Here is a 27,470-nt window from a genome sequence, read left to right on the forward strand (position 1 = left end):
AGGAGTTGAAGGGAGAAACTGCTGATCCAATCACAAGGTGTTCTTGGCACCCAGGAGGGCCCGAGTTGGGGCAGGCAGATTTGGGTTCTGCAGTGGGAATGCTCAGCGCAGCGCAGCGTCAGCGTTGGTGGCGCCTCAGGACGATCTGGGCGGCTTCCTCGCTGGGCAGACCAGGGGTGTGGGAGAGCGGGTAGAGGGTGGGCCTGGGACCGCTTTCCCGAGAGCGAGCGCCCGCCAGGACGGCCACGGGGAGAGAGATGGCAGGCTCGGGCAGCTCCCCAGCGGCTCCCGCGGTGATAAAACTTGAGAAATAACTAGGAGGGGCTGCTCTACGCCTCCTGGGTCCAATCCGGTTTCAGGAGAGAACACGCTCCCGGGCAGACAAGCCTGAGAGAGGCCAAAGCGACGACAAGACAAGCAACAGCCAGCAAAGCTCCTCCCGCGCCTTTGCTCCCGGCTTCGCCGCCCTGCGCCCGCATTCTCCTGCCACTGTCCCGCGCAGGCAGGGATGGCCGCCGCCGGTCTCCGGGGGCCACTGTATGAAGCCCTCTGCATGCAACTGCTGCTGACCCTGTTGGTGAGCCATCGGTCCCGGTCCCTATCTTAATTATGGAGCCTGGATGGGGAAGGAGGTCGATCCGTCGTGGTCGCTGCGCGTGGGTGTGATGGGGTGGAAGGGGACGAAATGGAACGAAAGGTCACATCCACGGTTCGGCTCAGTTCTGCCGGGCAAGATACAGGCCCCAAGTTCAGTCTTGGGGTGAAGAAAGAAAGAAAACGGATCTTTGAGGGGCAGCTGTATACTCAGATTTTTTTAGCCTAATTGTGTGAATCATGCGTTGCTTTCCAACTTCTCCGCACTTGGCTGAGAGCTGTCGTGGGTGGGCAGGGAACTGGGACTCGCTATGCTCTTCTGGCTCGCAGGGTGGGATGGTAAAGGTAACAGGGCGCGCCTTTGGGTGGAGAGGGACAAAGGGTGATTGTTGGTCAGTTAGGATCCTGGAAGGAGCAAAGACAGACGTGAGATGGGGCTCGACAAACTGCCACTCCTTGCCCTGCTCCAAGTTTTCTGTTGACCTGGAATGGGGACGTTTGTGAATGGAGCGGTCGGACCTGTGCCCTGAGTACCCTGTGGGGTTTTTCTCCCAGAAACGGGTTTCCTGGCTGTGCGTCTCCTAAAGGCTACTCAGGAGTTCGCCCAAACTGTCCACCCCCTTGTCACCCAGCCCGCAGCGGTGCCTCTCTGGGGAGCGAGGGTGTGGGAAGGTTGGGCAAGGGTTGCTCTTGGGGACAGGGTGGTAGCACGGATGGCGCAGTGGCTAGGACTGGGGTGAAGCTTAAGAATGAAATCAAGGTCGGTTGGGATGAGATAGGAAGCGGTGGGATGGGTGGTACTTAGTCCGGCTCTGGGAAGCCCTTTGGCCCTGCAGAGACCCACTAAGGGTTTTCTTTGCCTTTTGGCTGAGGACAAGATTCGCTTGGACAAGAAGTTCTCCCAGAACCCAAGGTGACTTGATAAAAATTGGGAAATCTGACAGCAGTTATCTGTGAAACTTCACACCTAACCAGAGTGATACTTGAGACCTAGGAGAAAGAGCTGCAGACTTCCTCTTGTCCAAACATGGACATGAGGTCCGGAGGGTGAAAGGACTGTGTCTACCAAGTGGGTTCACTGTGGCCAAGCCAGTCTTGGGATTCCCTCACCCTCAAGTAGGACGAGTGGGTCCAAACTTTATTCTCTCTTTAAATGGGAGAGCTATGAATACTGGATTAGTAGTTGTGATCTAAGATATATCTGCAGGCAAGAAATTGTACAAACAAAGGCATGACCAGCTCTGCAACTGTTCCCACAAAATGAGTTCAAGAACTGACTCCTTACACATGGGAACTGCTGGCAAAATGTATTCTGTGATATTTTGAAGACATTTCCTGCAGTTCTATGAAAAATCTTGAATTTGGTGTTTTGTGTTTTCTCTGAGAAGGGATTAGGGAACGGGGAGAAGAAACTGCAGGTACTATGTTTCCAGATTCCCAGTATTTGCTCCAGGGGAGGGTGCGGAAGACACCTAGCTGTTCTGACCCAGAGTCACAATAGGGGTAGGCAGTACCAGTGCCAAAGTGGGTAGAAGTGAAACAGAGAAAGCTTCAGCTCTGGTCTATGACATACTCCTTCAGGATTATTTTAAAAAGGAATTTTAGTAGTGTACTTACTAAAATTAAGTAAGTATATTTGGAGACCTGGAGAGTTTACACAGAATGGTAATTTCTTTCATCTGCAACCCTCAATTTACAAATTCTTTGGGTCCTGATGGGTAAATTAAGACCTCAATTGATTCTCTCTTTTCTGTATGTTCTTCCAACTTTGAGTATATCATTAATAGCATATCATTTTAGAAAAGCTGGTCATATTCTAGAAACTAATGAGTCTCTTCAAAAACAATTGCTTGTTCTAAGGAGAAAGCTTTTCAAAGGAAGTCTTAACGCAAATCTGAGATTTCTAACATGTTAACCTTCTCATGGAGCTCTGCCAGAAGGTAGAGAAATTTTCCCAATTTGCACTTTTCTTTTCTTGTTTCTCTTTCCCTCTGTTCTTTCCTCAACCAGACTATAAACTGCTGTCAGAGAGTTTCTATTAAACACACACACACACAAACTGAGGAGAGAAGAAAAATAGGAAAGAAACATGTTCAGCAATATCACTATTTAAAGTTTTTAAGTGTCTTTCTGAGTGTTTATTCTCTTTTTGGGGGAGCTGTATGGGGGATTGAATTCAGGGGCACTAGGCCAGCCCTCCTACTTTGTATTTTATTCAGAGATAGAGTCTCACTGAGTTGCCTTGCCATAGCTGAGGCTGGCTTTGAATTTGCAATCCTTCTGCCTCAGCCTCCTGAGCCTTTGGGATTATAGGCTTGCCCATAGTGTCTGGTCAGAGGGTTTTTTTTTTTAATATTAGTTTTTAGTTATAGTTGGACACAATAACTTTATTTTATTTATTTATTTTTATGTGGTGCTGAGGATCAAACCCAGGGTCTAGGCAAGCACTCTATGCTAAGCCACAACCCCAGAGTGTTTTCTCTTTTAATGTAAGAAAAATTATCAGGGATGGTGAAAACTAGTTTTCATTAGATAAGTTGTCTTCTCAATGTTACAAATAGTAGGACTCTTTAAAATATGTGTTTAATAGTGTTTTCCATATCAAATCTACCTTGAGAATGGTATCATTCCCATTTATATGTTATAAATGATATATTTTTGGATATAGTCTATCATTTGGCTAAGAGGGCTTTTCTTCCAAAGAAACTAAAGTGGTAACATTTGGCATATGAACCCCTCCTCCACACACTATTGTACTTTTCCCTCTTGGAATGAATATATATATATATAAACTTTACCTGCACCTTGTGTTGACAAGTGTGCATTCCATCTTTTCAGGTTTTATAACATTGATCAATGAGAATGGTGTGTGACTCCTTTATGAGACCTTTTTGACATACCCATACTTTTTAAAATAGAAGGGAACACAACAATTTATACTGACTTATATGCTTGCCAAAAAAAAAAAAAAAAAAAAAGATTTAGGCAAGTAAAGTAAGTAAATGATAAGGAGTTCATTTTACAGTCACAATCTTAAAAAGTCAAATTTTAGTATATATTTAAACTGATGCATTATTAGTTACCTTTATAAAACAAAATTGTTGATGTTCATATTGAGATGCAGCTAGATCCAGAAGCCACCTCTGAATGACTAAATGAATGTACACCCATGCACATTTTTTGATTCTGTTGTAATCCCCACAGCAGTTGTCTTCCATATATGGCACCTGCAATTAATCATACTTTCCTTTTAACCAGAATTCCCATCTTAAAATGAGATTGGTCATAAGGAAATTTATTAGAATGATCTAAGTACTTTGAATATAAAGAAGTAAATTTTGCCATTTACCTTCCAAGTGCTAAGAATTTGAAAGGCCCTATTTCAATTTTGTAGAAGGCAAGTGTTCACAAGAGAAATAAAAAAAAAATTAAAATTTTGTTATCTTTTTGCTCAGTCAAGAGAATCCCCTTTACATTTCAGATACCACATACATTTCTTTTTTTCCCCCTTTCAGTACTGAATATAAATTTTAACAAGTCCATAGAATGAACAACCATTACTATAACATTTCCATTGCCTTAAAAAGAAGGCTCATGCCCATTACAATCCCTTTCCATTTCTACTCCCAGTGCTAGGCAATTACTAATCTGTCTCTAACTAGTCAGTTGCTTTGGTGGGGATATTTCATGTAAATGAAATTATACAGCAGGAACCTTTTGTTCACTTATTTTTACTGGGCATAATTATTTGTCTATGTAGTAGCATGCATTTGTTTCTTTTTATAGCTGAATAATATTCCACTTTACCAATATTTACCCTTTTGCTATCCATTCATCAGTAGATATACGTGTGAGTTTTTTAAATACTTCTTGGTCATTGTGAATAATGCTGATGTGAATAGTCATGTCCATGCTTTTATGGAGACATAGGTTTTCATTTCTTTTAGACAAAGTAGGATTACAGAATCATAGCCTGAGTTTATGCTTAACTCTTTGAGGAGCTACTGATCTGTGTCCCAGGTATTTGCACCAGTTTACATTTCCATTGTCAATACAGGAAGTTCTCATTTTTTCCACAACCTCATCAACAACTGATTGTTTTCTCTCTTGTTTATTTTAGCCATCATAGCAGGTATCTCATTATGGTTTAAATTTGTATTTTCCTAATGCCTAATAAGGCTGGCCCTCTTTTAGTCTATGTAAGGGCCATTTGTATCTCTTCTTTGCATAATATCTATGCAAATTCTTTGCCTATTTTTTGTGTCATTTTGTTATTGAGATAAGGTATCTTCATATATTATTTATATAGGTCATTTATTATTATATAATTTGAAAATATTTTCTCTCATTCACTGAATTATATTTTCACTTTGCTTATATCATTTGAAAAGCAAACATTTTAAATTTTGATTGTGTTGTTTATTGATTTCTTGATCACTTTATGTTTTTGGTGTTATATCCAATAAATTGTTGCTTGACTCAGGAACACGGAGATTTACTCTTAAGTTTTCCTTTGAATAGTTTTAGTTCTTGCATCTGGTCTTCAATCCATTTTGAATTAATTTTTTTGTGTGGTATAATTTAGGGGTTCATATTCTCTTTCATTGAATGAGGATATCTGATTTTCTCAGCACTATGTGTTAAACAGATTTCTTTCTCTTGAACTTTCTGGAAGCTAACAACAAGTGAAGGCTCATTTCCAGAATTTAGATTCTACTCCACTTATCCACATAATTATCTTGTTGCCATTTCAAACTCTGTCATCTATTTAACCTTATAGTTAGTTTTGAAAATGTAAAATGTAAGTCTTTCAACTTTGTTCTTTGTCAAGTTTATATTTACTTATTGCATTTCACTAAGGATCAATTTTCAGCTTCTTAAAACAAAAATAAAAAATAAAAAGGTAGCTGAGATGTTGATAGGGGTTTATTAAATCTGTACATGAGTTTGGGGAATATGTCTTTCAATCCATGAAGATAGATGCATCTCCACTTAGTTGGGTCTTTTTAAGTTTTTTTCATTAACATTTTATTGTTTTTATAAAGAATTTTGTACTTGTTTGACTAAATTTATCCCCAAATATTTTATTCTTGATTATATTGCATGTGGATTGCAAGTGATATTGCAATTTTTATTTGTAGTTCATTTGAAGGAGTGCCTCAGTTCTGCAAACAGACCTTATCCACTCAAGTCATTCTACTTTGTTTAGTTTTGTTTTCAGATTTTTCATTGCTAGTGTACAGGGATGTAATCAATTTTTGTATGTTCATTTGTATCCAGTTCAGGCTTGCTGAATTCATTAACTTTTTTTTTTTTTTTTTTTTGGTGGGGTAATAGTTATTCAATGGATTCCTTAGGAGATTCTATAAACAAGATTATGTTATCTGTGAATAGAGATAATTTTACTTCTTCCTTCTCAATTTGGGTTTAATTTTATTTTCTTGTGTAATTACCCGGGCTTGTTTAATTACCAGTACAATGTTGAATAGAAGTAGTGACAGTGAACATTATTATCTTTTTCCTGATGTAAGAGGAAAGTTTCTTCATTAAGTTGGAATTAGTTGCAAATTTTTCATAGATGCCCTTTATCCCATTGAGCAAGTTCCCTTTGATTTCTAGATTTTTGAGGGGTTTTATGGTAAATGGGCATTATATTTTTGTCAATTGCTTGTTCTACATTTATTGAGATTCTCAGGTAGTTTTTGTTCTTTACTCTGTACTGTACTAATGTGTCCTTTGTTTATTCTAGGTCTTCAGTTCTGCTGGCGAAGCCTGCAAAAGGGTGATATTTAATGTACCCTCTAAACTAGAGGCAGACAAATTGATTGGCAGAGGTGAGAAATTGCAAAACAATCTTTTTATGTTTTTAATTTTTTTAATGTGATACTGTGTTTGAACTCAGGGCTTCACTCATGCTAGGCAAGTGCTCTACCACTGATCTACACCCTGAACCCTGCAAAACAATCTTTTAAAAATATAAATTTAGTTTATTCAGGCTTGAAAGGATACAATATACTATTTTTGCCTTTCTGGAATTGGCCTGAATCTAACTGTAAGTATACAAAATTCAAAATTATTTTAAATGTCTTTGCTTTTTATGACTCTTTTGGTTCTACCATAAGTGTTCTCATACATGTTTTTGTAGTCATTTGTGTTTTAATAGTTTAAAAAATCCACAAAGAATTATACATAAAGCATAGTTCTTTCAGTATTCCAGGTTTCTAAGCATTAAAGAAATATATATGAGGAGCTGAGAGAATCAGAGCAGTATCTTAAGCAGTGCTTTTGCTACATTGAGCAACATAAAAATGTGAGTCATTCCATTCAAAACTAACTCATGCTACCATTTGCACATTGAACACTGAGGAGCTGGGAATCTCAGACTTTCTCAACAGGGGAAATGCTCTGCTCAGATGGGCTGTCCTAGTAGATGTGAGAATATTGGAGGGAAGCATCATGACTTTTTTTTTTTTTAAAGGTATAGTGTCTTCCAGAGATATCAAATCTTACTTTTTCAACAAAATATTTCATTACTAGACCCTCAGATAACTTTTGTAAACAAATGACAACTTTATTCCTATGGGGAGGAAGAAAATGAATGGATATAGAGAGGTCCGGGGTATTTCTTTAGGGGAATACATCAGAACTTATCATTTGACTAAAAATGTGAGAATAAGAGAAATATTCACTTATTTTGGCTAAACATCTCCACCTGTGACATATTCAGATTGAAATGAAAGTACTACGCATGTATATAGTATATGGATCCTTTGGGAGGATTAATTTAATTAATACTCAATTATTAATTTATCTGTTTGGATTCTGCAAAATATGTAGATAAAGAATGGGATATATTTTCATTATCTCTTACTAAAGGTCAAAATTTCTAGGGAGGGAAGACACCATGTAGAGTTTTTAGTGGGATACCAGAAAGCCAGACCCCATACATACATCCTTGGACTCATGGGGGGAAAGTACACAGAAGAGAGCCAATGGGTAGAATTCAAAGGTTGATTCTTTTTTCTTGACTGTTTGCCTAACTCCATTGTTCTTTGTGCTCATGTGTAAAATTTCTGAGCGAAGACAACTTAAAAGACTTACGGTGTATTGTTAAGGGAAACTTTTCTGTGTGTTTATTCAGGTGTGTGTGGGGGTGTATAGCTCAACTTTGTCATGATTTAAATGCCTACTTCTCTTTAATTGGAAGGTCACTTTCATAAGCCTATGAGAAGCATATTAAGGCTTAAGACACCATGTTTGATAGAAATATGCAATTGAGAATTATTTTTTAATTAGAATAACATTTTCTAATAATGTAAGAGGACTAGTTCATATATTTATTAAATATAAAGTGGTTTATATAATTTCACTTCTTGGTGTTCTGGAATATTATAGAAATGATTTTAGTATACTTTTTCTTTTTGCACATGCTTCTACCTTATAATTTTTTTTTTTTTTTTTTTTTTTTAAATCTGCAGTTGATTTGAAGGAATGTCTCAGGTCTGCAGACTCCGTCCAGTCAAATGATCCTGATTTCAGAGTTCTGGATGACGGTTCCGTGTACACAGCCAGAGCCATTGTGTTGTCTAGTGAGAGAAGATCATTCACCATAGGACTTTCTGACAGAAAGACACAGACCCAGAAAGAGATTTATGTGCTCCTGGAACACCAGAAAAAGGTACATCAAATATTTCCAGGCATGATGTTCTTTTCACTAAAACACACTCCTTAAAAATTGCCAAGAGGACCAAAGGATACATAGTATATTTTCCTCTCCTTCCTTTCCTCTTCCCGTTACCCTCTCTCTCCTTTTCTCTTTCTCTCCACACCACTACACATTGGCTTTGGTTTTACTCTGTTAAAATCTAAGGGATATCCCCTCTGTGAAGTTTTCTTCCATCTCTAAATTTTGGTTAATGACTTTTATGCCCATCATCAATTTGGCAATTGTACTATTATAGCATTGAGGATTTTTTTATTAGTGCAAACAATAAAAGAAAATCATGATGAATGGGGATGTGAAGGTACTCACAAAATGTTGAAAGCTTAGATCGTGTTACTCCTATGTTAACTGCACAAATGATAAAGTTAATTAAAATGACTGCTTAGCACTTGACTCAGTGTTTAATATAATTATTTATTTTCATCAAATCTAATGTCTCCCTTGCTACATCCTGAAATGAAATGAGTATCACTAAAATGTCCAAAAGAACTTTTCTGTCATGACAGAAATATTTTCTGATCTGCACTGTCTGGTATGATAGCCCAGTAAAAATGGCTACTGAGACATGTGACTAGTGCAGCTGAGGGATTTTCATGTTATTTAATTATAGTTAATATAAATAAGCCCATGACTAATGATGGCCAGTGGCTACCATACAGGAAAGTGTAGATAGAGTGTTAAGGCATCGAAGGACACACATATGATTTTTGTGGTTCACATGAGAATGTGAGGCTTTAACAGAAAGAACAGATAAGTGCTGTGTAGAGTGAGAGTGTTGTTTTTTTGGTTTGGTTTTGTTTTTGTTTGCCATGCTTGGGTCCGATCCAAGGCTTTGAGTATACTAGGAAAGCGCCCTATTGCTGAATTTCACACCCTCACTTCCTACTGATGGTTATAGAGAGGATGCATTCTCTATTTAGGCCAGAGTAGAACTAAGAGTATAGTGATTTTCCTAACCTATAAGTATGATCAGTGCTGGGAAGGTATGCAAAGGAAATTCTCTAGTCCTGAAATCTTTAATATCTGTATACATTCTTGTACTTATAATGAGCAAGGATTTATTAACTGGTTTTAGCTTGAGCATGGAAATTTCTAAGCGAACCTCTAGAGAGACTTTATGTTTATAAGCTGCCCACCATGTTACAACAAAGCAGACTGTGATGCTTTTGTTTATTTATTCTTTCTTTAAATTCAGGTGTTGAAGAAAAGACACACTAAAGAAACTGTTCTCAGGAGAGCCAAGAGGAGATGGGCACCTATTCCTTGTTCAATGCAAGAGAATTCCCTGGGCCCCTTCCCTTTATTTCTTCAGCAAGTAGGTCTATATTTTTTCTGTTTATGAGTGTTTATTTATGAGAGTCTTTTTAGTTCAGGTTTAGAAGGATATAGTAAAGACAGTAGAATGAATCAGACATAAATTTTCTATGTTCATAAATGAATATACTACCAGTGTAACTCCACATCGTGTACAACCAAAAGAAAAGGATCTGCATTAGAATAAGTTATACTCTGTGTATAACACATCAAGATTCATCTCTACTATCACATATATCTAAAAAGAACACATAAATAAATAAATTGATTAAATATGTTTATGAAGTATAATAAAAACAAATAAAGTCAAAAAGTTATTAAAATACTGATGATATCAGATGGACTCTACAGCCATCAAATGATGTTTATTCACTTATTCATTCATTTAGCAGATAGTTATTGAGCACCTACCATGTTCTGTGGCAGGCATTGCTTTAGGTATTAAAGATGGAAACAAATTTAGTCTTGGCCTTTGCTCAGTGTAGTTCATTGACTTAGTAAAGGAGGTAGAAATAGATAAATGATTATAACTCCTGGTAAGGACTTCAATGACTGAGATATAACCATTAGAGTTAGCTGGTAATGCATGTGTTAAATCCCAAGTCCTGAGATCGGGTATTGAAAACAAGAAAGGGCTCAAGGGAAGAGTTGTTTGAATTGAGACCCGAAGAATGGGACAATTCTGTGCAGGTAAATAGTTGTGGAAGAAGAGAGAAGTACAGAGATGAGAGGAATGAGAGCAAGCCTGGCCCCTTAAAGGAGTGCTGGAGCTTAAACCTCCCAGGCATGATAAGGGTGGAGCAGAGGGAAGGGGCAGAAACAGCAGGTATGTTCCAAGCGCTAAAAGCCCTGTGCATTTTCCTAGGAAGTTCCACTGCATCTTAAAAACAGGGAGACAATTTAAACAGTACAGTAACAGGATCAGGTTTAAAGATGCTCTATATGGAGCATGGTCAGGAAAGCAATTGCTGACTGCGATTGCTCTTTAAGACTGTTGTGATCTGTGTGCCACTTATTTAAGTTTTCAATATTCTTTCCATAATCTTTCTCATTCAGTTTTTATTCTTTTTTAAAAAAATATTTATTTTTTAGTTTTTTAGGCAGACTCAATCTTTACTTTATTTTTATGTGGTGCTGAGAATCGAACCCAGTGCCTCACGCATGCCAGGCGAGCACGCTACCACTTGACCCGCATCCCCAGTCCTTCACTCAATTTTTATTCTACCCAGAACTTGACCCTTGCTTCTTCCTCATGAATATCCTACCTTAAACAGTGATGAGGCGTATTGAGAAATGACTCCTGATTATTGAAGTTATCCTGATCATAGATAATTTTAGTCACTGCATTACTAAACCTCTCTGTCCTTAATTCCTTGAAATATGTACATTGGACATACCTGACCCTTCCCTCTCGGAAACCTTTTCCTTACTTGGCTTCTAGCAAACCATTCAAACAATTTTCCAATTTCTTCATTGGCTTTTTTTTTTTTTTTTCCCCTGAGGCTCTTTCTTATCCTCCTTCCTCAGCCAGTCTCTAAACTTTAGAGAGCGCCAGGGCTCAGCCATGAACTTGCTTCTTGTTTATTTATGTGTACTCTTTTATCGATCTCATCCCTTCTCATGACTCTATGTACATGGCTCACACTTGGGAGACTGGAGCCTTCATATTTCCAGCTCAAACTGCCTAACTTAACATTTCCACTTAGAAGTTTAATACACATTTTAAAATTTAAACTTGCATATACATATGAAAGTTTTGGTTTTTCTTCCAAAAACTTTTCCCGTTTCATTTAGTAATTCCTGGTCATTCCTGTGTGTTTCATCCTAAGGTTTTAGTTGGAAAGAGCACACGTCTCTCCAAGTAGACAACCGATTGGGATTTATTACAGTAGGTCCAGTACTTTAAAGAATTGTTAGGAGAGCTGAAGAAACAAAATTTAGTTTGAGCTTTCAGGAACAAATCCCAAACTAGCCACACCACAGAACCTACCGCCAGGGGTCATTTTGCTTTCCTTGTGATAGAGAAGACACTGATTCTGAACCAGAGTGCCACTGCTATAATCAGAGAAACAGCACAGCCAGAAGGCTCCTCCTCCTCACGTAGCTCCAGAGTAACTCTGCGCCATTCTAACCAACATTACAGATTGACCATAGCCTCTCTCTCCACCTCCACCAAGTTAGTGAATAAATACTAGAACTTCTGTTGATATAGGAAAGAAAGAAAGAAAGAAAGAAAATTGCAGCTAAATAGCAAAAACAGTAGAAGCAGCAAAAATAAAAAATCTGCCTCAATTAAAAGTGTCCAAATCTTGCACAAGCACATCTGACAGTCCCTATTTCAGTCTAGAACTCTGGCTACTGAGATGCTAGAAATTTTAACATTTTTTTTGGTTGGGTTTTGTCTGAAATACTAGAAATTTTAACAATTTTGAGGGGGTTTTGTCTGACTCTTTCCAGCATCTACACTATCAGAGGACACAGTAGAAGGAATATGAAATAGATGTTGAGTCCCAATGTATTAAGTCCACCTCTTCTTCTCCTAGCTAAGTTTTAAATTTTTGATTATTGCAGGACACTGGCATGGTTACATTTTACTGAAATCCAAAATAATAGTGGTGTAAGCAAGACAGAGGTTTACTATTCCTCAAAAAGAGTGACCTAGTAACAAGGCTCTAAAGTAAGGCAACACCAGGGACCTAGGATTTTTTTTTTTTTTTTTTTTTGGTACCAGGGATTGAATCCAGTATCGCTTAACCACTGAGCCACATCCGCAGCCCTTTTTATTTTTTATTTTGAGACAGGGTCTTGCTAAGTTGCTTAGGACCTCATTAAATTGGGGAGGCTGACTTTGAACTTGCAATCCTCTGCCTCAGCCTCCTATGTTGCTGGGATTACACGACTGCACCACTATGCCTGACTGGCTTTTTCATTTTTTATCTTGACCACACCTGAAAACTCATTTACATCATCTTAGAAAGTAAGGACATACTTCATCTTCTTTTTCTAGAGCACAGCCTGGATTTTGCACAGCTATTTTTATTTTTACTTTTTTAAAATCTATTTTATAATTACCATTTATATTATTTTTATCTACATCCTGTGGACCCGAACTTTCCACGTGATCTTACCTAATTTTAAAGAAGACTGAGGAATACCTTTCTTCTGGGTATCTTTGTGTTCAGCTATAAATTCTAATACTAAGGAAGATAAGCAGAAGAGATAGTAGGTGATACCATATCACCCTCTGATATGGTATCATGCTTGACTTATACCTTAACTCCACATATCCAACCCATTGGCAAATCTATTGACCGGACCTTTCAATTGTATCCAGAATCTAACCATTTTTCACCACTCCTCCTGCTACTGTTAGTTTAATAAACAATCTTCTCTTCCTTGAATTTTTGTAGTAACTTTCAAAATGGTCTCCCTGCTTCTTCCCTTACTTCAGACAAAGGAACAAGTATTGCCCTTTGAAATGCAAAAAAGAAAAATAATCCTTTAAAAGGCAATCTATGGAATGAGAGAAAAAAAAATGTAAGCTATCTGTAAGGGATTAATATCCCAAATAACCAGGAACTCACATAATGTAATAGCAAAAAGCCAAATAATCAGATTAAAAAATGGGCAAAGGACCTTAATGGATATTTCTCCAAAGAAAACAAAAATGATCAACAGGTACATGAAAAGTTGCTCACCATCAGTAATTATCACATAATATAATCACAGTGAGATTTCACCTCACACCTGTGAGGATGTCTATTATTAAAAATATAAGAGAGAGAGAGAGAGAGAGAGAGAGAGAGAGAGAGAGAGAGAGAGAGAAAAGTGCTGGTAAGGATGTCAAGAAAAGGGAACACTTGTATACCACTGATAGAATTATAAACTGATTATAGTCATTATGGAAACCAGTATAGAAGTTTTTTAAAAAATTAAAACTAGAACTACTATATAATCCAGCAACTCCACTTCTGGATATTTCTTTGGGTATTACCCAAAGAAAATGAAATCAGTAGGTCAAAGAGACATCTGTACTCCCCATGTTCATTGTAGCCCTTTTCACAATGTTCAAGCTGTGGAAACTACATGATTATCCACTGACCAGTGAATGTGTGAAGACCATCATGATGCATGCAAGACACGCACACACACACACACACACACACCTATCGGAGTATTATTCATCCATAAAAAGGAAATCCTGACAGTTGGCAACAACACAGAACCTGGAGGACTTTATGCTAAGTGAAATAAATCCAGACAGAGAAAGATACATACTGTATGATCTCACTTGTGGGATCTAAAAGAGTTAAACTCAAAGAAACAAAAGTGTGGTTGCTGGGACATGGGAGGTGGAGAAAAGGGGGAGATGTTGTCCAAAGGGTATAATCTGTCAGTTGTAAGATGAATGAGCTCTGGGAATCTGATGTGTGGTGATTGTTGGATTCGTTAATTTGACTGTGGTAATCATCACACGATATATATCTATAAGGGCAACTCATCAGGTTGTATATACAATATTTATTTTCAAAAAATTTAATTAAAAATACTTAAATTTTTAAGTATTTAATTTTTTTAAAAAAATCATTTAAAAATTATCAATGTTACTCTTTTTGATAGTCATCAATGACTTTCTATCTTCATTTTCTACAAGGAAAATGTGGCTTCCTTGAAATCACCTGCATGATGTGGTCCCTCTCATCTCATTACTGGCTAATCTCCTACTCTCCCCCTGGCTCTTCTGCTCCAACAATAGTGGCTTTTTTTGCAGAACTTTGAACACCCCAGGGACTACCCTAGCCTGATTCCATTGTACTTCCTGTTTTCTCTGTCAGGAAGAATCTTCCCTGTTTTTTCTTACAGCTAGCTCATTCTTGTAATTTTGTGAGTTCCTCTCTCTAGTGTACATTTCAATTTCCTCACCGGTATGGGAGATCCTGTTTGCCTCAACCTTGTGAATAATGGGTATCATTTTTCTTTTCTATTGAATTCTTCTCTTTAAGACAAAAATGTATATGAACGCATCAGCTGATTTTTTTTAAAGATAGCATTTTAATTTTAATTTCTCACATATATATTTCTCCCTTTTAGGTTCAATCTGATGCAGCACAGAATTATACCGTCTTCTACTCAATAAGTGGGCGTGGAGTTGACCAAGAACCTTTAAATTTGTTTTTCATAGAAAGAGACACTGGAAATTTGTATTGCACCCGGCCTGTGGATCGTGAGGAATATGATGTTTTTGATGTAGGAATTTTATTGAAAAATATGACTTTATATTTTTATTAAATTGTTCTTCCTTTAGTACTCCACCTACTCTTTTCTATCTTCTTGCACTCTATCTTAGAGGGTATCTTAAAGTCAAAGGAACATAGAGTGTGCCACAATTTGGAATGCTTGGTCAATACTTCATCTTAACTTTTGTTAGGAAATCCTGAAATGAAACAAAGAAATTTAATTATATTTGAATGTAAATTCTAGTACCTTTGGAGGAATTTGGTTTTGCTTATGAGATACTTTCTCTGGTCACTGGTACCTTTTCTTCTCTCCAGTACTTGTCCAGAGTTGAAATAGATCCTACTTCTCTACTGCTTTACTTTTTTGTTTTCTTTCCACGTTTATGAATTTGTAATCGTGTCTGAAAACTAGATGAAGAAATAAAAGTGAAAGGAATAAAACCAAGCTCAAACAAAGGCTAGTAAACAAGCATTCTGATAGAGAAGAGCTTGTAATCAAAGACAAATAAGTCAGACAATTTTCATTATAATGTGGTAAATACTATGTATGATGATTTGGGGGTTCATTAATTTGACTGGGTAATCATCACACAGTATATATCTGTATATTCTCCCTGGTGGGTAGGAGGAAGGATTCCCTATTGGAAACAGAGATTCTGTTTTTATGGGAGGAAAGAGCTTCTGGGCCAGCAAATGTGGGAGACATCCCCCATATAATATACTTTACTTTTGCTTAGAAGATATTCAACTCAGTGAGCACAGTATATTTCTATAAATAGAGTGTATTTCTATACAGACTGAATAGAAATACATTTAATTTGACCATATTTTGCCTTTGGTTAATTAGCAATGGAGAAATTAGTAAGTTTATTTTGTTAGAAAAACTCTAACAAATATGTGATCTATGAGGTGAAAAAAAAAGGGCTTAAAATGGAAAGTTTGGGAATTATTACTTTATGTAAATCACATAGTGGGGATTTTTCCCATTGCAGTGACATTATTTATTCTTCCAATGTGACTTTATGATTATAGAGAAAGTAAGGTCCATAATCCAAGTTATTATAGCCCAAATAATGCCTCAGAACAGCATGCAGAATTCCCGATTTTGCTATATTCTGACCTAGGTTTTATTTGAAGTGAAGCCATTTCTACCAAATACTAAAATTTCTTTGCAATAAAATGTTTCTCCATTTGGTGCTTTGATCTAAACAGCATCAAATAAAAATCTTTGAAATTGTTGCTGAAAATATTTGCAGTGAAAATAGTTGATAGAGCATCCTATCCTTTTGCTCTAATTGATATTGACTTTTGAAGCTACTTTTCCTGTTTTATAGTTAATTGCCTACGCATCAACAGCAGATGGGTACTCGGCAGATTTACCTCTTCCACTTCCCATCAAAGTGGAGGATGAAAATGACAACCACCCTATTTTCACAGAAACAATTTATAATTTTGAAGTTCCAGAAGGTAGTAGACTTGGTAAGGCTGTTTCTATATTAAATATGTTTGTGTGCATTTTGGAGACACTGATTTTTTTTTTTTTTAATACTCGTGGCAAGGTCATTGTGAGGTAACACTGGATTAGTACCTACTTATTAGAAAACTTTTATTCACATTCTAGTTAACATGTATCTTACCAGGTGTTTCAGTAATCTTTTTAGCATTGTCAATGTGACACTAAAGGACTATAATGGCAGCCAACAGTTATTCAAGCTTTGTATCATATTTGACTTATGTATTTTATTTCATTTTCTTATTATGTGGGTTTATTATTATTGTCACCTCCAAGGGGAAATGAACAATAAAACTAAAAAATAGTGAAGATTTTTAAATGGGGTTTCATATAGAGAGGTGTTAAATGACATCCACTGAGAACACATTTTTTAAACATCTTTTTTTTTTTTGTAGTATCTCTTCTTTCAAAATTACTACTGCAATACTTCCAATTTAGAATGAATACTGGAATAACATTAGAAAAAGTTACATAATGCATTCCCCATCCTAAACACTCTCACATGTGGAAAATCAAAGTATTTCAGTTTACTTGGCCCCTAAATGTGGCATTCATGATGTCTTCTGAGACTTGCAAAATGAAGAATAGGTATCCTGTAATAAAGTTGAAAGAATGTGCACCCCATCATGAAGGGTGACTTTGCTAACTCATCTATTAAGGTTTCTCAGGGTCACTTAGATTTTTGCAGCATTATTTCGCTTATTTTTCCTTTTTATATTTTACTTTGATAATTTGGTGTCATCAATGTAAACCTCTTTATTATCTACATGTGCAATTAAAAAAACACAACGATCATTGGTTTGGAGTTTAGAAAACAGAGTTTTTCATGCCGGTTCTCTAACTCATGAATTCATGAGAACTCAGGGAAGTTAATTTGAGTTCTCTCACTTTAAAAAGAGTTAATTACATTAGATGACCAACACTGTTTTTTAGCGTCACAATTCTATGACTCTGTTTCATTTTTCCTTTCTCAAAAACAGAGAAAACAGTTCCAGAATTATTTTTATGTTGAGGATTCTGCTTTTTTCTTTTTTATCAGTAGCAGTAGAGAACCTAGGGTGAATACTTTGATGCCACCATCAACACCTGGTTCTTGAAGCAATCACATCAGGAGATTTATACCAGTTAAGGCTTTCATACTAAGAAGTTGAAAGAAAATGAATCAGAGCTTAGAAAACAACAACAAACAAACCATAAAAAGGAAATACTGGGCAATTGGACTATTAAAGGTCAACTTGACTATCTATATGATCTTATTCTAAATAGGTCTTAGTTTAGCACTTAATCAAGGGTTTAATTTGCAAAAATCTGAATTATTTAGGAGACATGGTTTATTCTTTCAGCTAGGTTTGTTATTGCAAAATATAAGAGTATGTATTGAAATTATTTTTATTGCCATTTTTTAGTAATGTATTATCAAGCATTTTAAATTGTAAGCAAAATACAAGCTGGTTCTCAGCATTAAAATGTTTTATTATTCATATAAAGTCATCTTTATTAATTCTATGTAAAGAGCATTACCTCTGGTAAGAAATACATTTTGAATGAGGAGTTCACCATCACTCTTAAAGTTTGAAAAGTGTAGATACTTCTAAATATGTTTTGCAATTGTGGAAATTAAAAGTTCTTTTTTTTTTTTTGTACGGGATTGAACTCAGGGACTCTCAACTACTGAATCACATTCCCAGCCCTGTTTTGCATTTTATTTAGAGACAGGGTCTCACTGAGTTGTTTAGTGCCTCACTCAGTTTTGCTGATGCTGGTTTTGAATTAGCAATCCTCCTGCCTCAACCTCTTGAGCCACTGGGATTACAGGTGTGCCCCACTGCGCTGGGCTTAAAAATTCTTTTAAATGCACAGGTACAACAGTGGGAGTGGTATGTGCCACAGACAGAGATGAACCAGACACAATGCACACACGTTTGAAGTACAGCATTTTGGAGCAGAATCCGAAATCACCTGGGCTCTTTTCTGTGCATCCCAGCACAGGTGTGATCACCACAGTCTCTCACTACTTGGACAGAGAGGTAATAGCCACATTTTGCAGAATGCCATTTTACTGGGAGTTGAGCGCCTTTTGCTCCTTTGCTGTAATTTGTTATCCTATGGATTAAGAATTTATTAATTTATTACAGTTTTAAGACAATAAGGATTCCTTGCATTTTTTATGTCCTTTACATTCTATTTCCTTGTCTGTGGTGTCTTGGTTCCTGTTCAATAAAGGCTCCAGTTCTCAGGTAGGACAATAAGTTTTGCTTATTTCATGAATATAGATCATAACTTGATCCCTCTTCAGTTATTACAGATGTACATACTTTTTATCAGAAAAGGATCAGTTCAAATAAAGGTGTTGAATCATTAAAATTCTGTAAACTATTTTAATGATATTAATAGCACATTGTCATTCATATAGTAATTTCTGCTCAAATTATTTATGCATAGATTTATGTGGTTTTTGTAATTTCCTTGTTTGACTAGATAGGTGATATGTCTAACCTATAGAGGAGAAATGTCAGGGTCAGAAAGATTGACTTGACCAATTCCAATTATTTCACAGAAACTTCCAATCTTTTGTTTTTATTATTTCTCTGTCCACTGTGTCAGGCTACATTTAAGTCAGAATTAAACCTTATTAACTGAGGCAAAAGAATCAATTTCATATCTATAAAATAGCTTTATTGGAAAACTTCAATGATCCCTATTATGAGAATAAAGTAAATAGTAGGGTTGACATGCTAAGGAGATTATGAAAAAGAAATCAATGTAATTGACACCAAAGACATAAGAGAATCTATAGAAAGGAATTAAAAGTAATCTAAAAGTTGTAGTTACCATCATTTTAATTTTTTTCAGGATTGGAGCATTTATGTGGTAAAGCACATAATGATAATAACAAATAAGAAAGACTAAAAGGGATAATATGAATGTTTTTGTATCTTTGGTACATGTACAATTAACATGGCAATCAAGCAAGACAAGGTTTTCCCATTTAATTCAAATGGAAATAAATGATGTTTAGAAATATTAACTATTTTAAGATTATAAAATATATTTGTTCCAGTTTAGGGGACATCCAGGTGTGTTTGCTTCGTGTAAAAAAAATAATCTAATGGAATTTTGTGTGGAACAGTTGGAGTGTATGGTAGAGAACCACACAGGAACTTAAGAAATGAATAAGGGGGAGAAAGAAACTGAATTTAGGTGAATGGAAACTGGGCAAAATGAAGACTGAGGGATGAGAGAGGGCACAGAACCCGCAAAGAAACCAACAGAAGGTCAAAAATGAGTAAAATAATAAGAGGTTACAATGATGAATGTTTCACAATCTAATGAATTCATTTCACATCACCACACCATGTGCAGAAGTCAACAGTGGCTTCCTAATTGCTCAATCCAACAGTTATGTCTCTGCTTCTAGTTGGCACTTACGAAAACTGTCTTCCCTTGGATTTCCGGTTCCCCTCATTTCACTGATCTTTCCTTTTTTAACGTGCTTTGAATTGACTTCTTATTTTTCTCTATGCTCCAAATGCTATTGTTCCTCATGTCCTCAGCTCTTCTCATCCTGTAATGTCTCCTGAATAATCTGATTCCCACCACAATTTCAACCACTCTCTACATAATGATGATGCCCAGGTTGGTATTTCTGCCCATGATCTCTCCATTAAGTATGGAGACATATACCCAAGTACTTCTACATTTCTTTCATTCAATTTACCTTAGGCACACAAAATTCAGTGTTTGTAAAATGAAACTCTTATTTTTATCCCTTCACTCTATAGTTCACACCTTCAGAGAACTGTCTCTCTTTCTGCATCTCCAGCATTGGCCAGTCATATTCCTGTCCACCTGTCCACGTAGACACCTATGCATCATACTCAACCAGTTCTCTCTTTTCTTCTTACGTTGTATATGGAATCTACTATCAAGTCCTACTCCACTGTAATTCCTAAGTGCTTTCCTGTTACCCTTTCTCTCTGTCCCTATTGCTACTGCCTCGGGTTTGGACCAACAGCCTTAGGTTATTGTAGTTTGTGAGTGAGCTCATTTAGCTTACTCCAAATTATGCTCAAACTTCTTTAAGAATCTTCTTTCTAAAACTCAAATGTGTCTACATTGCATTTTCTCTGCTTCCCATAAAACTTTCCCCTATTATCTGTTAAAACGTAAACCTAAGTTCTTAGTATGTCTTTGTAATTTAACCTCTGCCTATGTTTTCAGTTTTACCTTTCTCTACCAGATTCTGAGAATATATGGAAATATGAAAATAGAAAAGGGTACAATTGAGGCTTCCTTTATGAAATTAAACAAAAGTATCTAAGATTAAGCACTGGCTTTGTTTTCAGGTTGTAGACAAGTACATATTGATAATGAAAGTCCAAGACATGGATGGTCAATTTTTTGGATTGTCCAGTACATCAACTTGTATCATAACAGTAAAAGATTCAAATGACAATGCACCTACTTTCAGACAAAATGCTGTAAGTATATAATATAAAAATCTGTCTGCCTTGTCTCTTTTTTTATTAATCTGAATTAATAAAATATTTGTCATACTTTGAAACACATGTAATTCATGAATAACATTAAAATTTATGTACATTATATAATACTTTCATTTATTAATACTAGTATTTATATGATCTACCTCATAGGCCAATGACATTCTAGTCTTCTCAAGTAGGGAAGTTCTTTTATTTAAAAGATAACATTGAATGAAATAGTTCTACTTATGACTCATGGTCTTAAAATAATCTATAAGAATAAATGGGTTTTTTTTGTGGTACTAGGTATGCTTAACTACTGAACTACATCTGAGCCCCTTTTATTATTTGAGACAGGGTCTCACTAAGTTGCTTAGGGCCTCACTAAGTTGCTGAGGTTGGCTTTGAACTTGGGATTCTTGTGCCTCAGCTGCCTGAGCTGCTGGAATTACAGGTGTGTGTCACCATGCCTGGTGCCCAGCTAAGAATAATTATTTTTAAAGAGGAAGAAACATTTTACTTTCTTTGTAAAAATTTTCTTTATAAATCAAATTTTTAATGAATTCTGTTTCTTTCAGTATGAAGCAACAGTAGATGAAAATGCATATAATGTGGAAATCTTACGAATACCTATAGAAGATAAGGATTCAATTAATACTGAAAATTGGAGGGCTAATTTTACCATTTTAAAAGGAAATGAAAACGGTTTCTTCAAAATTAGCACAGACAAAGCAACTAATGAAGGTGTTCTCTGTGTTGTAAAGGTACAGTAACAACAATTTATTAACAATGTGGAAGCTTCACATATTTTTATCAGCTTATGGTTTAATCAACTAAGTAGTTTCAGATCATGGACTCTACCAGCTCAAAGAGAACTTAAACCTATTTAGTCTGGCTCTTCCTATTTGAGACCTGCCTTTTCTGTAATTTTATTGCCAGTTACTAGTCTCAGAGCATATGCTTGAATATTAATTATTAGGATCTCTATATCTCCATTGGCAAATTATTCTATATTTGGAGAGTTCTGATTCTCAGAAATTATTACTCCTGTTATGCACAAATTATTCTCCTTATAATCTATGTCTTTCATCCTGATTCTACTTCTAATGCTATTGAGAACTCATACAAGTTTTGGAAAATGCTGCCATATCTCTTTTCTAGGATATATTCATAATTCTTTTAATCCTTACATAATATGAGTTAGAATCACACTTCTCATTTTATATATATATGGTTACATCTGCTCCTTTAGGGGCAATTTTGAAATTTAAGTATAGTAGCATTTCAGACAGCACAGAATAAACTTATTTTTTGTTCTATATATTGCACATTTGGTAGAACTGCTATATTCTAGGGCTCAGGTTTTAAGAAAGGATGGGCTCTGTTTGAAAAGGATACTGTTTTTATATTTCTAGACAAGAACAAAAAAGAGTAGGTCATTCACTGTATGAAGGAAATAATAAACTGCAACAATATAGTGGCATCTTGGTTACATAGACCTATTTGCAGTTGTTTTCTTTTTAAGAGTTTTCAGGGATGATATACTATGACAAGTTCTATCCAGACGTGAACAGTCAAATATATTTAAACTTCTCCCTTTTTCAGTTTGAATAGTAAACACCAGCTACTTTTAAAAAATTAAGCTTTATATTAAGAGTAAAATAAGAGGAAATAAGAAAATGTTGTCAATTATTTTTTTCTGCCTTACTGGTCCATCCTGTACTTGGACTCTCCAGAAAACCAAGTCCAAAACAATATAGATAGATATTTAGAAAGACAATCCCCGGAAGCCAGAGTGAAATGGGCAAACAAGACAAGGAAGGATGAAAGCCAATCAAGTCTGAATTCTTGGGTGTTCAATCATTCAAGAAAATTTTTAGACTGTACCCCAGAATTACCTGTTCAAAGATGATCACCCTAGGCATTTACCCATTAACCCCCATCCTTAGACCACTCCCCTGCACTCTGGGCTGGGCTGTGCCTGCCATTTGTCAAAAGAACTTTCTGGCTTTGGAGGAAATTCTGAGTCTGAAGAGCTGAATCTTTGGGTGTTCCAGATGTGAATCAGTGTAAATGAACTCTGTCCACCATAGCTGTGGCTGAACTTAAGGGTGGACTAAAGGGTTGTGGTGTATGATTTTTTTTTTTTAATAAAAAGTGTTGTTATGCATCTAGTGCAGTTTCCAAGGCTGGAGACTTCTGTAGTACAGGCATTTGATTCAAAATTGATGTAATTGCAAATATTTTCCTTGCATCTCCTTTTCCTCCCTACCACACATATCTTTTTTTTTTTTTTTTTTTTTCTTCCTGGAAATAAGTCAAAGAAGTAGTCTGAGATCTAGAGTGGATAGTTTATGCCACCTGAAGTAAGAGATCCAAACTCAGAAAACTTTGAAAGTGCTTCCAATCTGCTTCCCTGTCAGAAGGCAACTCTTTAGGTTTCCCTCATTCAAGGCCAGTACTCAAGGCCCATTTGAAGAAACTGTATCATAAATATTATTATTATTTAAAAATCTCAATGGTTTTGTCTTGCTTAGGGAAACAAAATTTAAATAGCATTAAGAATTAAAAATTTTGACCAATTAAAAATAATATCTAGTAAACTTTCTCAAAAATGCATTTTAAAAGAACATCATCACTGAGTATAGGTAAATATATTCAGTATGTCTTTTTTTTTCCCAAGAAGTACTGATAACAGATATTAAAGTTTTTGTCCAAATTTATTTGGAAATTATAGTCTAGATCCTGAAATTTTTCTGATTCCAAGTGAGTGGTAAACATCAGTTTCACTTCTTGTGAATGTCTTAATTGTATTTACAGTAGTCCCCAGAATGGACAGTAATTAGATGTCGTACTTTCCTATTCTGTCTCTAGTTCAGTTTACATTAATTTTATATATGAAGAATATAAAAATTTTCTGCCCAATAATATTTATTTTTATTATTTTTAACATAATATAGTCCAACTTTTATTTAACAATTTTATCTTAGTTATTACATCTAGTACTACTCTTAGTATTTCAAGAATGTTAAAAGTAGTTGCTATGAACCAGGCACATTGTATATCATGAGGAATAATACTAGGTACTTTATGTTATATCTAGTTTTCATATCCCCTTTGGGACTAAGCATTATTTTCTTCAATTTATAATAACATCAACAACAACAATAATAACCTGAGGCTGACGGAAGTAAATCAATTCCCAAACATTGAATATACTGTAATTATCCAGCTTGGAATACAAACCTGGTTAATATTGTTCCAAAGTCAATGATCTCTCTATTACTTCCAGTCATGCCCCATTAAGCCCACATAGCACTCTGTATTCAATATATGATAGTGTCCATTTGCTGCTTCTTATTGCAGAATCCAATTATATTATCACATTCACAATTGATAGTAAACCAACAGTTGCAATAATGACTAATATTTTTTATTCCCTGAGTGCAAGACGTCATGTCAAGTGTAGTATCTTATTTGTTTTAGATGTTAATAGATAATTAACTTATAATTAACGTGTCTTTCATTTTTAATTTAAGTTTTGAAAAAGAAGCCCATTCAGAAGTCCAAAAGTAAAAGTGTGTAATAAAAAGTAATTTACCCAGGTCCCCCAACACTCAATTCTTGGAAGAATCAATAAATGTGTTACCCATTTATTGATATTGTTTCAAAGGCATTTTATGTAGATGCAATTGTGTTTAAGGAACTTTACCATGTTTCTTTATTAAGCATGTATTAACATATCTCTGAAATTATTATATTTCTCACTCTGATATTTCATGGTATGAACACAGTATTTTGAAGTAGATAGAATAGAAGGGGCTGGACACCTGAGGAATTTTCAAGAAGCATGTTTATTGACAGCAGGATTCAGAGGTGGCTCTGGCCTAAGAATTCTTCCTCTGAACAATGAGTATAGAAATTCTTTGAACTTTATACCCAGTGACAGGGCTGGGGTGGGGGTGGGGGGAGTACACAGAGGTTTCACAAGTTTGTTTGCTTTTTTCTGCACACCTGGCATTTATAAAAAAGAGGAAACTACCAACCACAGTGCCCTTCTGCATGAAGAAGTTTTTGCTGATAGAAAGCTTTCTGAAGAAGAGGAATTTATATGTTACAAATATAATGGGGGTTTCTGTTTAATTATGGCAAGAGTCTTCTGGGTGGGGGTTTCTGACCTGCTTCAGTATTTTTAACCTGTTCCCTATCCATGAATTTAGATCATATCATTCTTTATTCAACAACTTATCTCTGAGAAAATTACCATTAGATATGATGTTTTCATCTTTAATAGCTATATGTTATAGATTTTATAGTATAATACTCATATAACATGAATATAAAATGTTTTATCAATTCATATAAACTGAAATTTAGGCTTATCAATGGGAATTATAATCTCTTTTGTGAATTCAAAATTTTCTACAATGAATAGCCATGTATACATATCACTTTACAATAATGGAAGATAAATTTATAGAAATGGAATCACTTAATTAAGATAATTTCTATTTTTTATGTGATAAATTAAATTTTTAATGTTCTTTTCTTGTTGAGGTTTTTTCCCCTAATATCTATAGGAAAATTATCTATAGATAATTTATATCTAGGATTTATGTCCAAATCCACAAATGAGATTTGCTTATAGTTTATTTCTTTTGTACAATTGATGTTTTTTACTGTCAATTTTATGCTTGTTTCATTAAAATAATATATCTATTTTTCTTTGAAAGAGTTTTAAAAAACTCAAACACCATTGAATTAAAAAAAATGTATTTCATGTTCACAGCAACACCAGGTGATTCTTACTCTCCCTCCTCCCATTTCCAGATGAGGAGACAGAGACAAGTAATATATTATAATTCATAGGTGCCTAGGACAGATGATTTGTCCCCTGAATTCAGGTCATCACATGTGTAATTATCCAGGACAGATAGCTCTGTTTTTATATTCAGAATGCCAACCCAGACCTGATGAATGCAGGGTCCTTATTCATAATCCCTGGGCTGTTCTTCCAGCTGGGTACACTTGTGTTACTTGGCTTGATAAAGCAACACCTTCATTGGCATCAGGGTATTTTCTCTTATTGGAACTTTTGATTCACTTCTATTTTTCTGGGTTTGATTTTTAAATAATCACCTTCTGTCCTTATCATCTCCTTTGCTATGCTATTCATTTTTAATCTGAATCAAATGCTATTTTCTAACATTTTGATCAATAAAATTTGTATTTGTCATATTATGTCTTCCTTTCCATATTTATGGAAAATCTTAGAAAACCTGAATTTATCAGAGTTCCTTTAGTAGCCACACTGGATTTAAAAGTATCATATTCTTTTCCTTGGAAAATGTTTGTGACTGTGTAGTTGTACCTTTAAACTCAAGTGAGACATCTTCTATTTTTTATCAGTGCATTTGAAATTCATCTTTAAGTCTGGTAGCCTGTCTTCCAATGAGGATTGACCTCCTTGTTGGTGAAATATGCAGTGTTCTTCTCTACTCTAAGGGAATTCTCCTTTTCCAGTGTTCTGGTTTTTACTTTTGAGAATCATGTTCAGGAAAAGTGTACATTTTTCTTTTTCTTTTATACCTGAAGGATTAAGTAATCAGTAGAGTAAATTAAGAATTGTTCAGTTATATTTCTTTTGCTTAATAAATTAATAAAATGCAAACATTGTTTTTTGTTAGTTTATCTTATTATTGCCTTATAGCATTTTGACTGTTAACAACAACAACAACAACAAACACATCACTATTCTCTCAATTTTCCTGCGTAATACCTGGTTGTAAGGACAGGTTAAAAACAATTTATCAGTTTTGATTTCGTTCAATGTTTAGCCAGTGGTTGTATTGATAAGCTGAAAGAGAATCAGAGAAAGTATGTTTTAACTTAACCGTGTGGTGGAAAATAGTGTAAAGCACTTACTGTACATTACAGCAATAAATGTAGTTCTTAAACCAACTGAACAGACCAGAAAGTTTAGGATAGGAAGCTGTCCCAAAGTCACTTAGCAGAGATGTATTACAGACAAGGTTTGGACATATGTCTATGGTTCTAAGCATGTGCTGTTAAGCATTATGTTAAGTTGCTTCTCTTTGTTGTGACCTCTCTTTGTATTATCTGTAAAATGGAAATAATGCTTCTCTTACTAATAGTTACTCAACACAATGAAAGTGAAAACACTTGGTGAACTATAGAATTTTATTATTTTATTCTAAAAAGTCATATCATATTCTTGGGACCAATGTTACACTTTTCCATAACAGATGACTTTTCTGTAACTATAGAGTATGAGCTGACTCCGCCTTTATCTGAGTCTTGGAAGATCTCTCCACCTCAGTGTTTTCTTTTCCTGTCAGGGTCAACAGTAATGCATATGGATTTGAGTGAGGACAGCATTGTTCTTCATCATTCTCAACATGGATGGCTCTCAGTTCCATCTCCGCTAAAATACATGTCCTAAGGAGTTACTAAAAATTCAGGGAAGATATGGGATATTTTTGAGCAACTCTTATTTTTTCCATTGGTGCATTATAATTAGACATAATAGAAAATTCATTCTGCTGTATTTGTACATGAACATGAAGATTTTTTTTTCAAATAAT

The 27,470-nt window shown here is 35.4% G+C and overlaps 1 protein-coding gene across 2 annotated transcripts in view; it reads left to right on the forward strand.

Moving 5' to 3' along the window:
- Positions 1-508: 508 nt before the first annotated feature.
- Dsc3 (desmocollin 3) overlaps positions 509-27,470 on the forward strand; it is a 42,792-nt gene continuing 15,830 nt past the window's right edge. For both annotated transcript variants that reach the window (XM_076836765.2, XM_076836766.2), the window contains exons 1-9: positions 509-577; positions 6,344-6,428; positions 8,073-8,272; positions 9,513-9,632; positions 14,723-14,878; positions 16,203-16,347; positions 18,242-18,408; positions 20,728-20,862; positions 21,444-21,629. In XM_076836765.2, the coding sequence (XP_076692880.2) occupies positions 509-577; positions 6,344-6,428; positions 8,073-8,272; positions 9,513-9,632; positions 14,723-14,878; positions 16,203-16,347; positions 18,242-18,408; positions 20,728-20,862; positions 21,444-21,629 (1,263 nt within the window). The remainder of the gene's footprint in view (positions 578-6,343; positions 6,429-8,072; positions 8,273-9,512; positions 9,633-14,722; positions 14,879-16,202; positions 16,348-18,241; positions 18,409-20,727; positions 20,863-21,443; positions 21,630-27,470) is intronic.

Source organism: Callospermophilus lateralis, chromosome 17 (genome assembly GCF_048772815.1).
Source record: "Callospermophilus lateralis isolate mCalLat2 chromosome 17, mCalLat2.hap1, whole genome shotgun sequence".
Taxonomy (NCBI): domain Eukaryota; kingdom Metazoa; phylum Chordata; class Mammalia; order Rodentia; family Sciuridae; genus Callospermophilus; species Callospermophilus lateralis.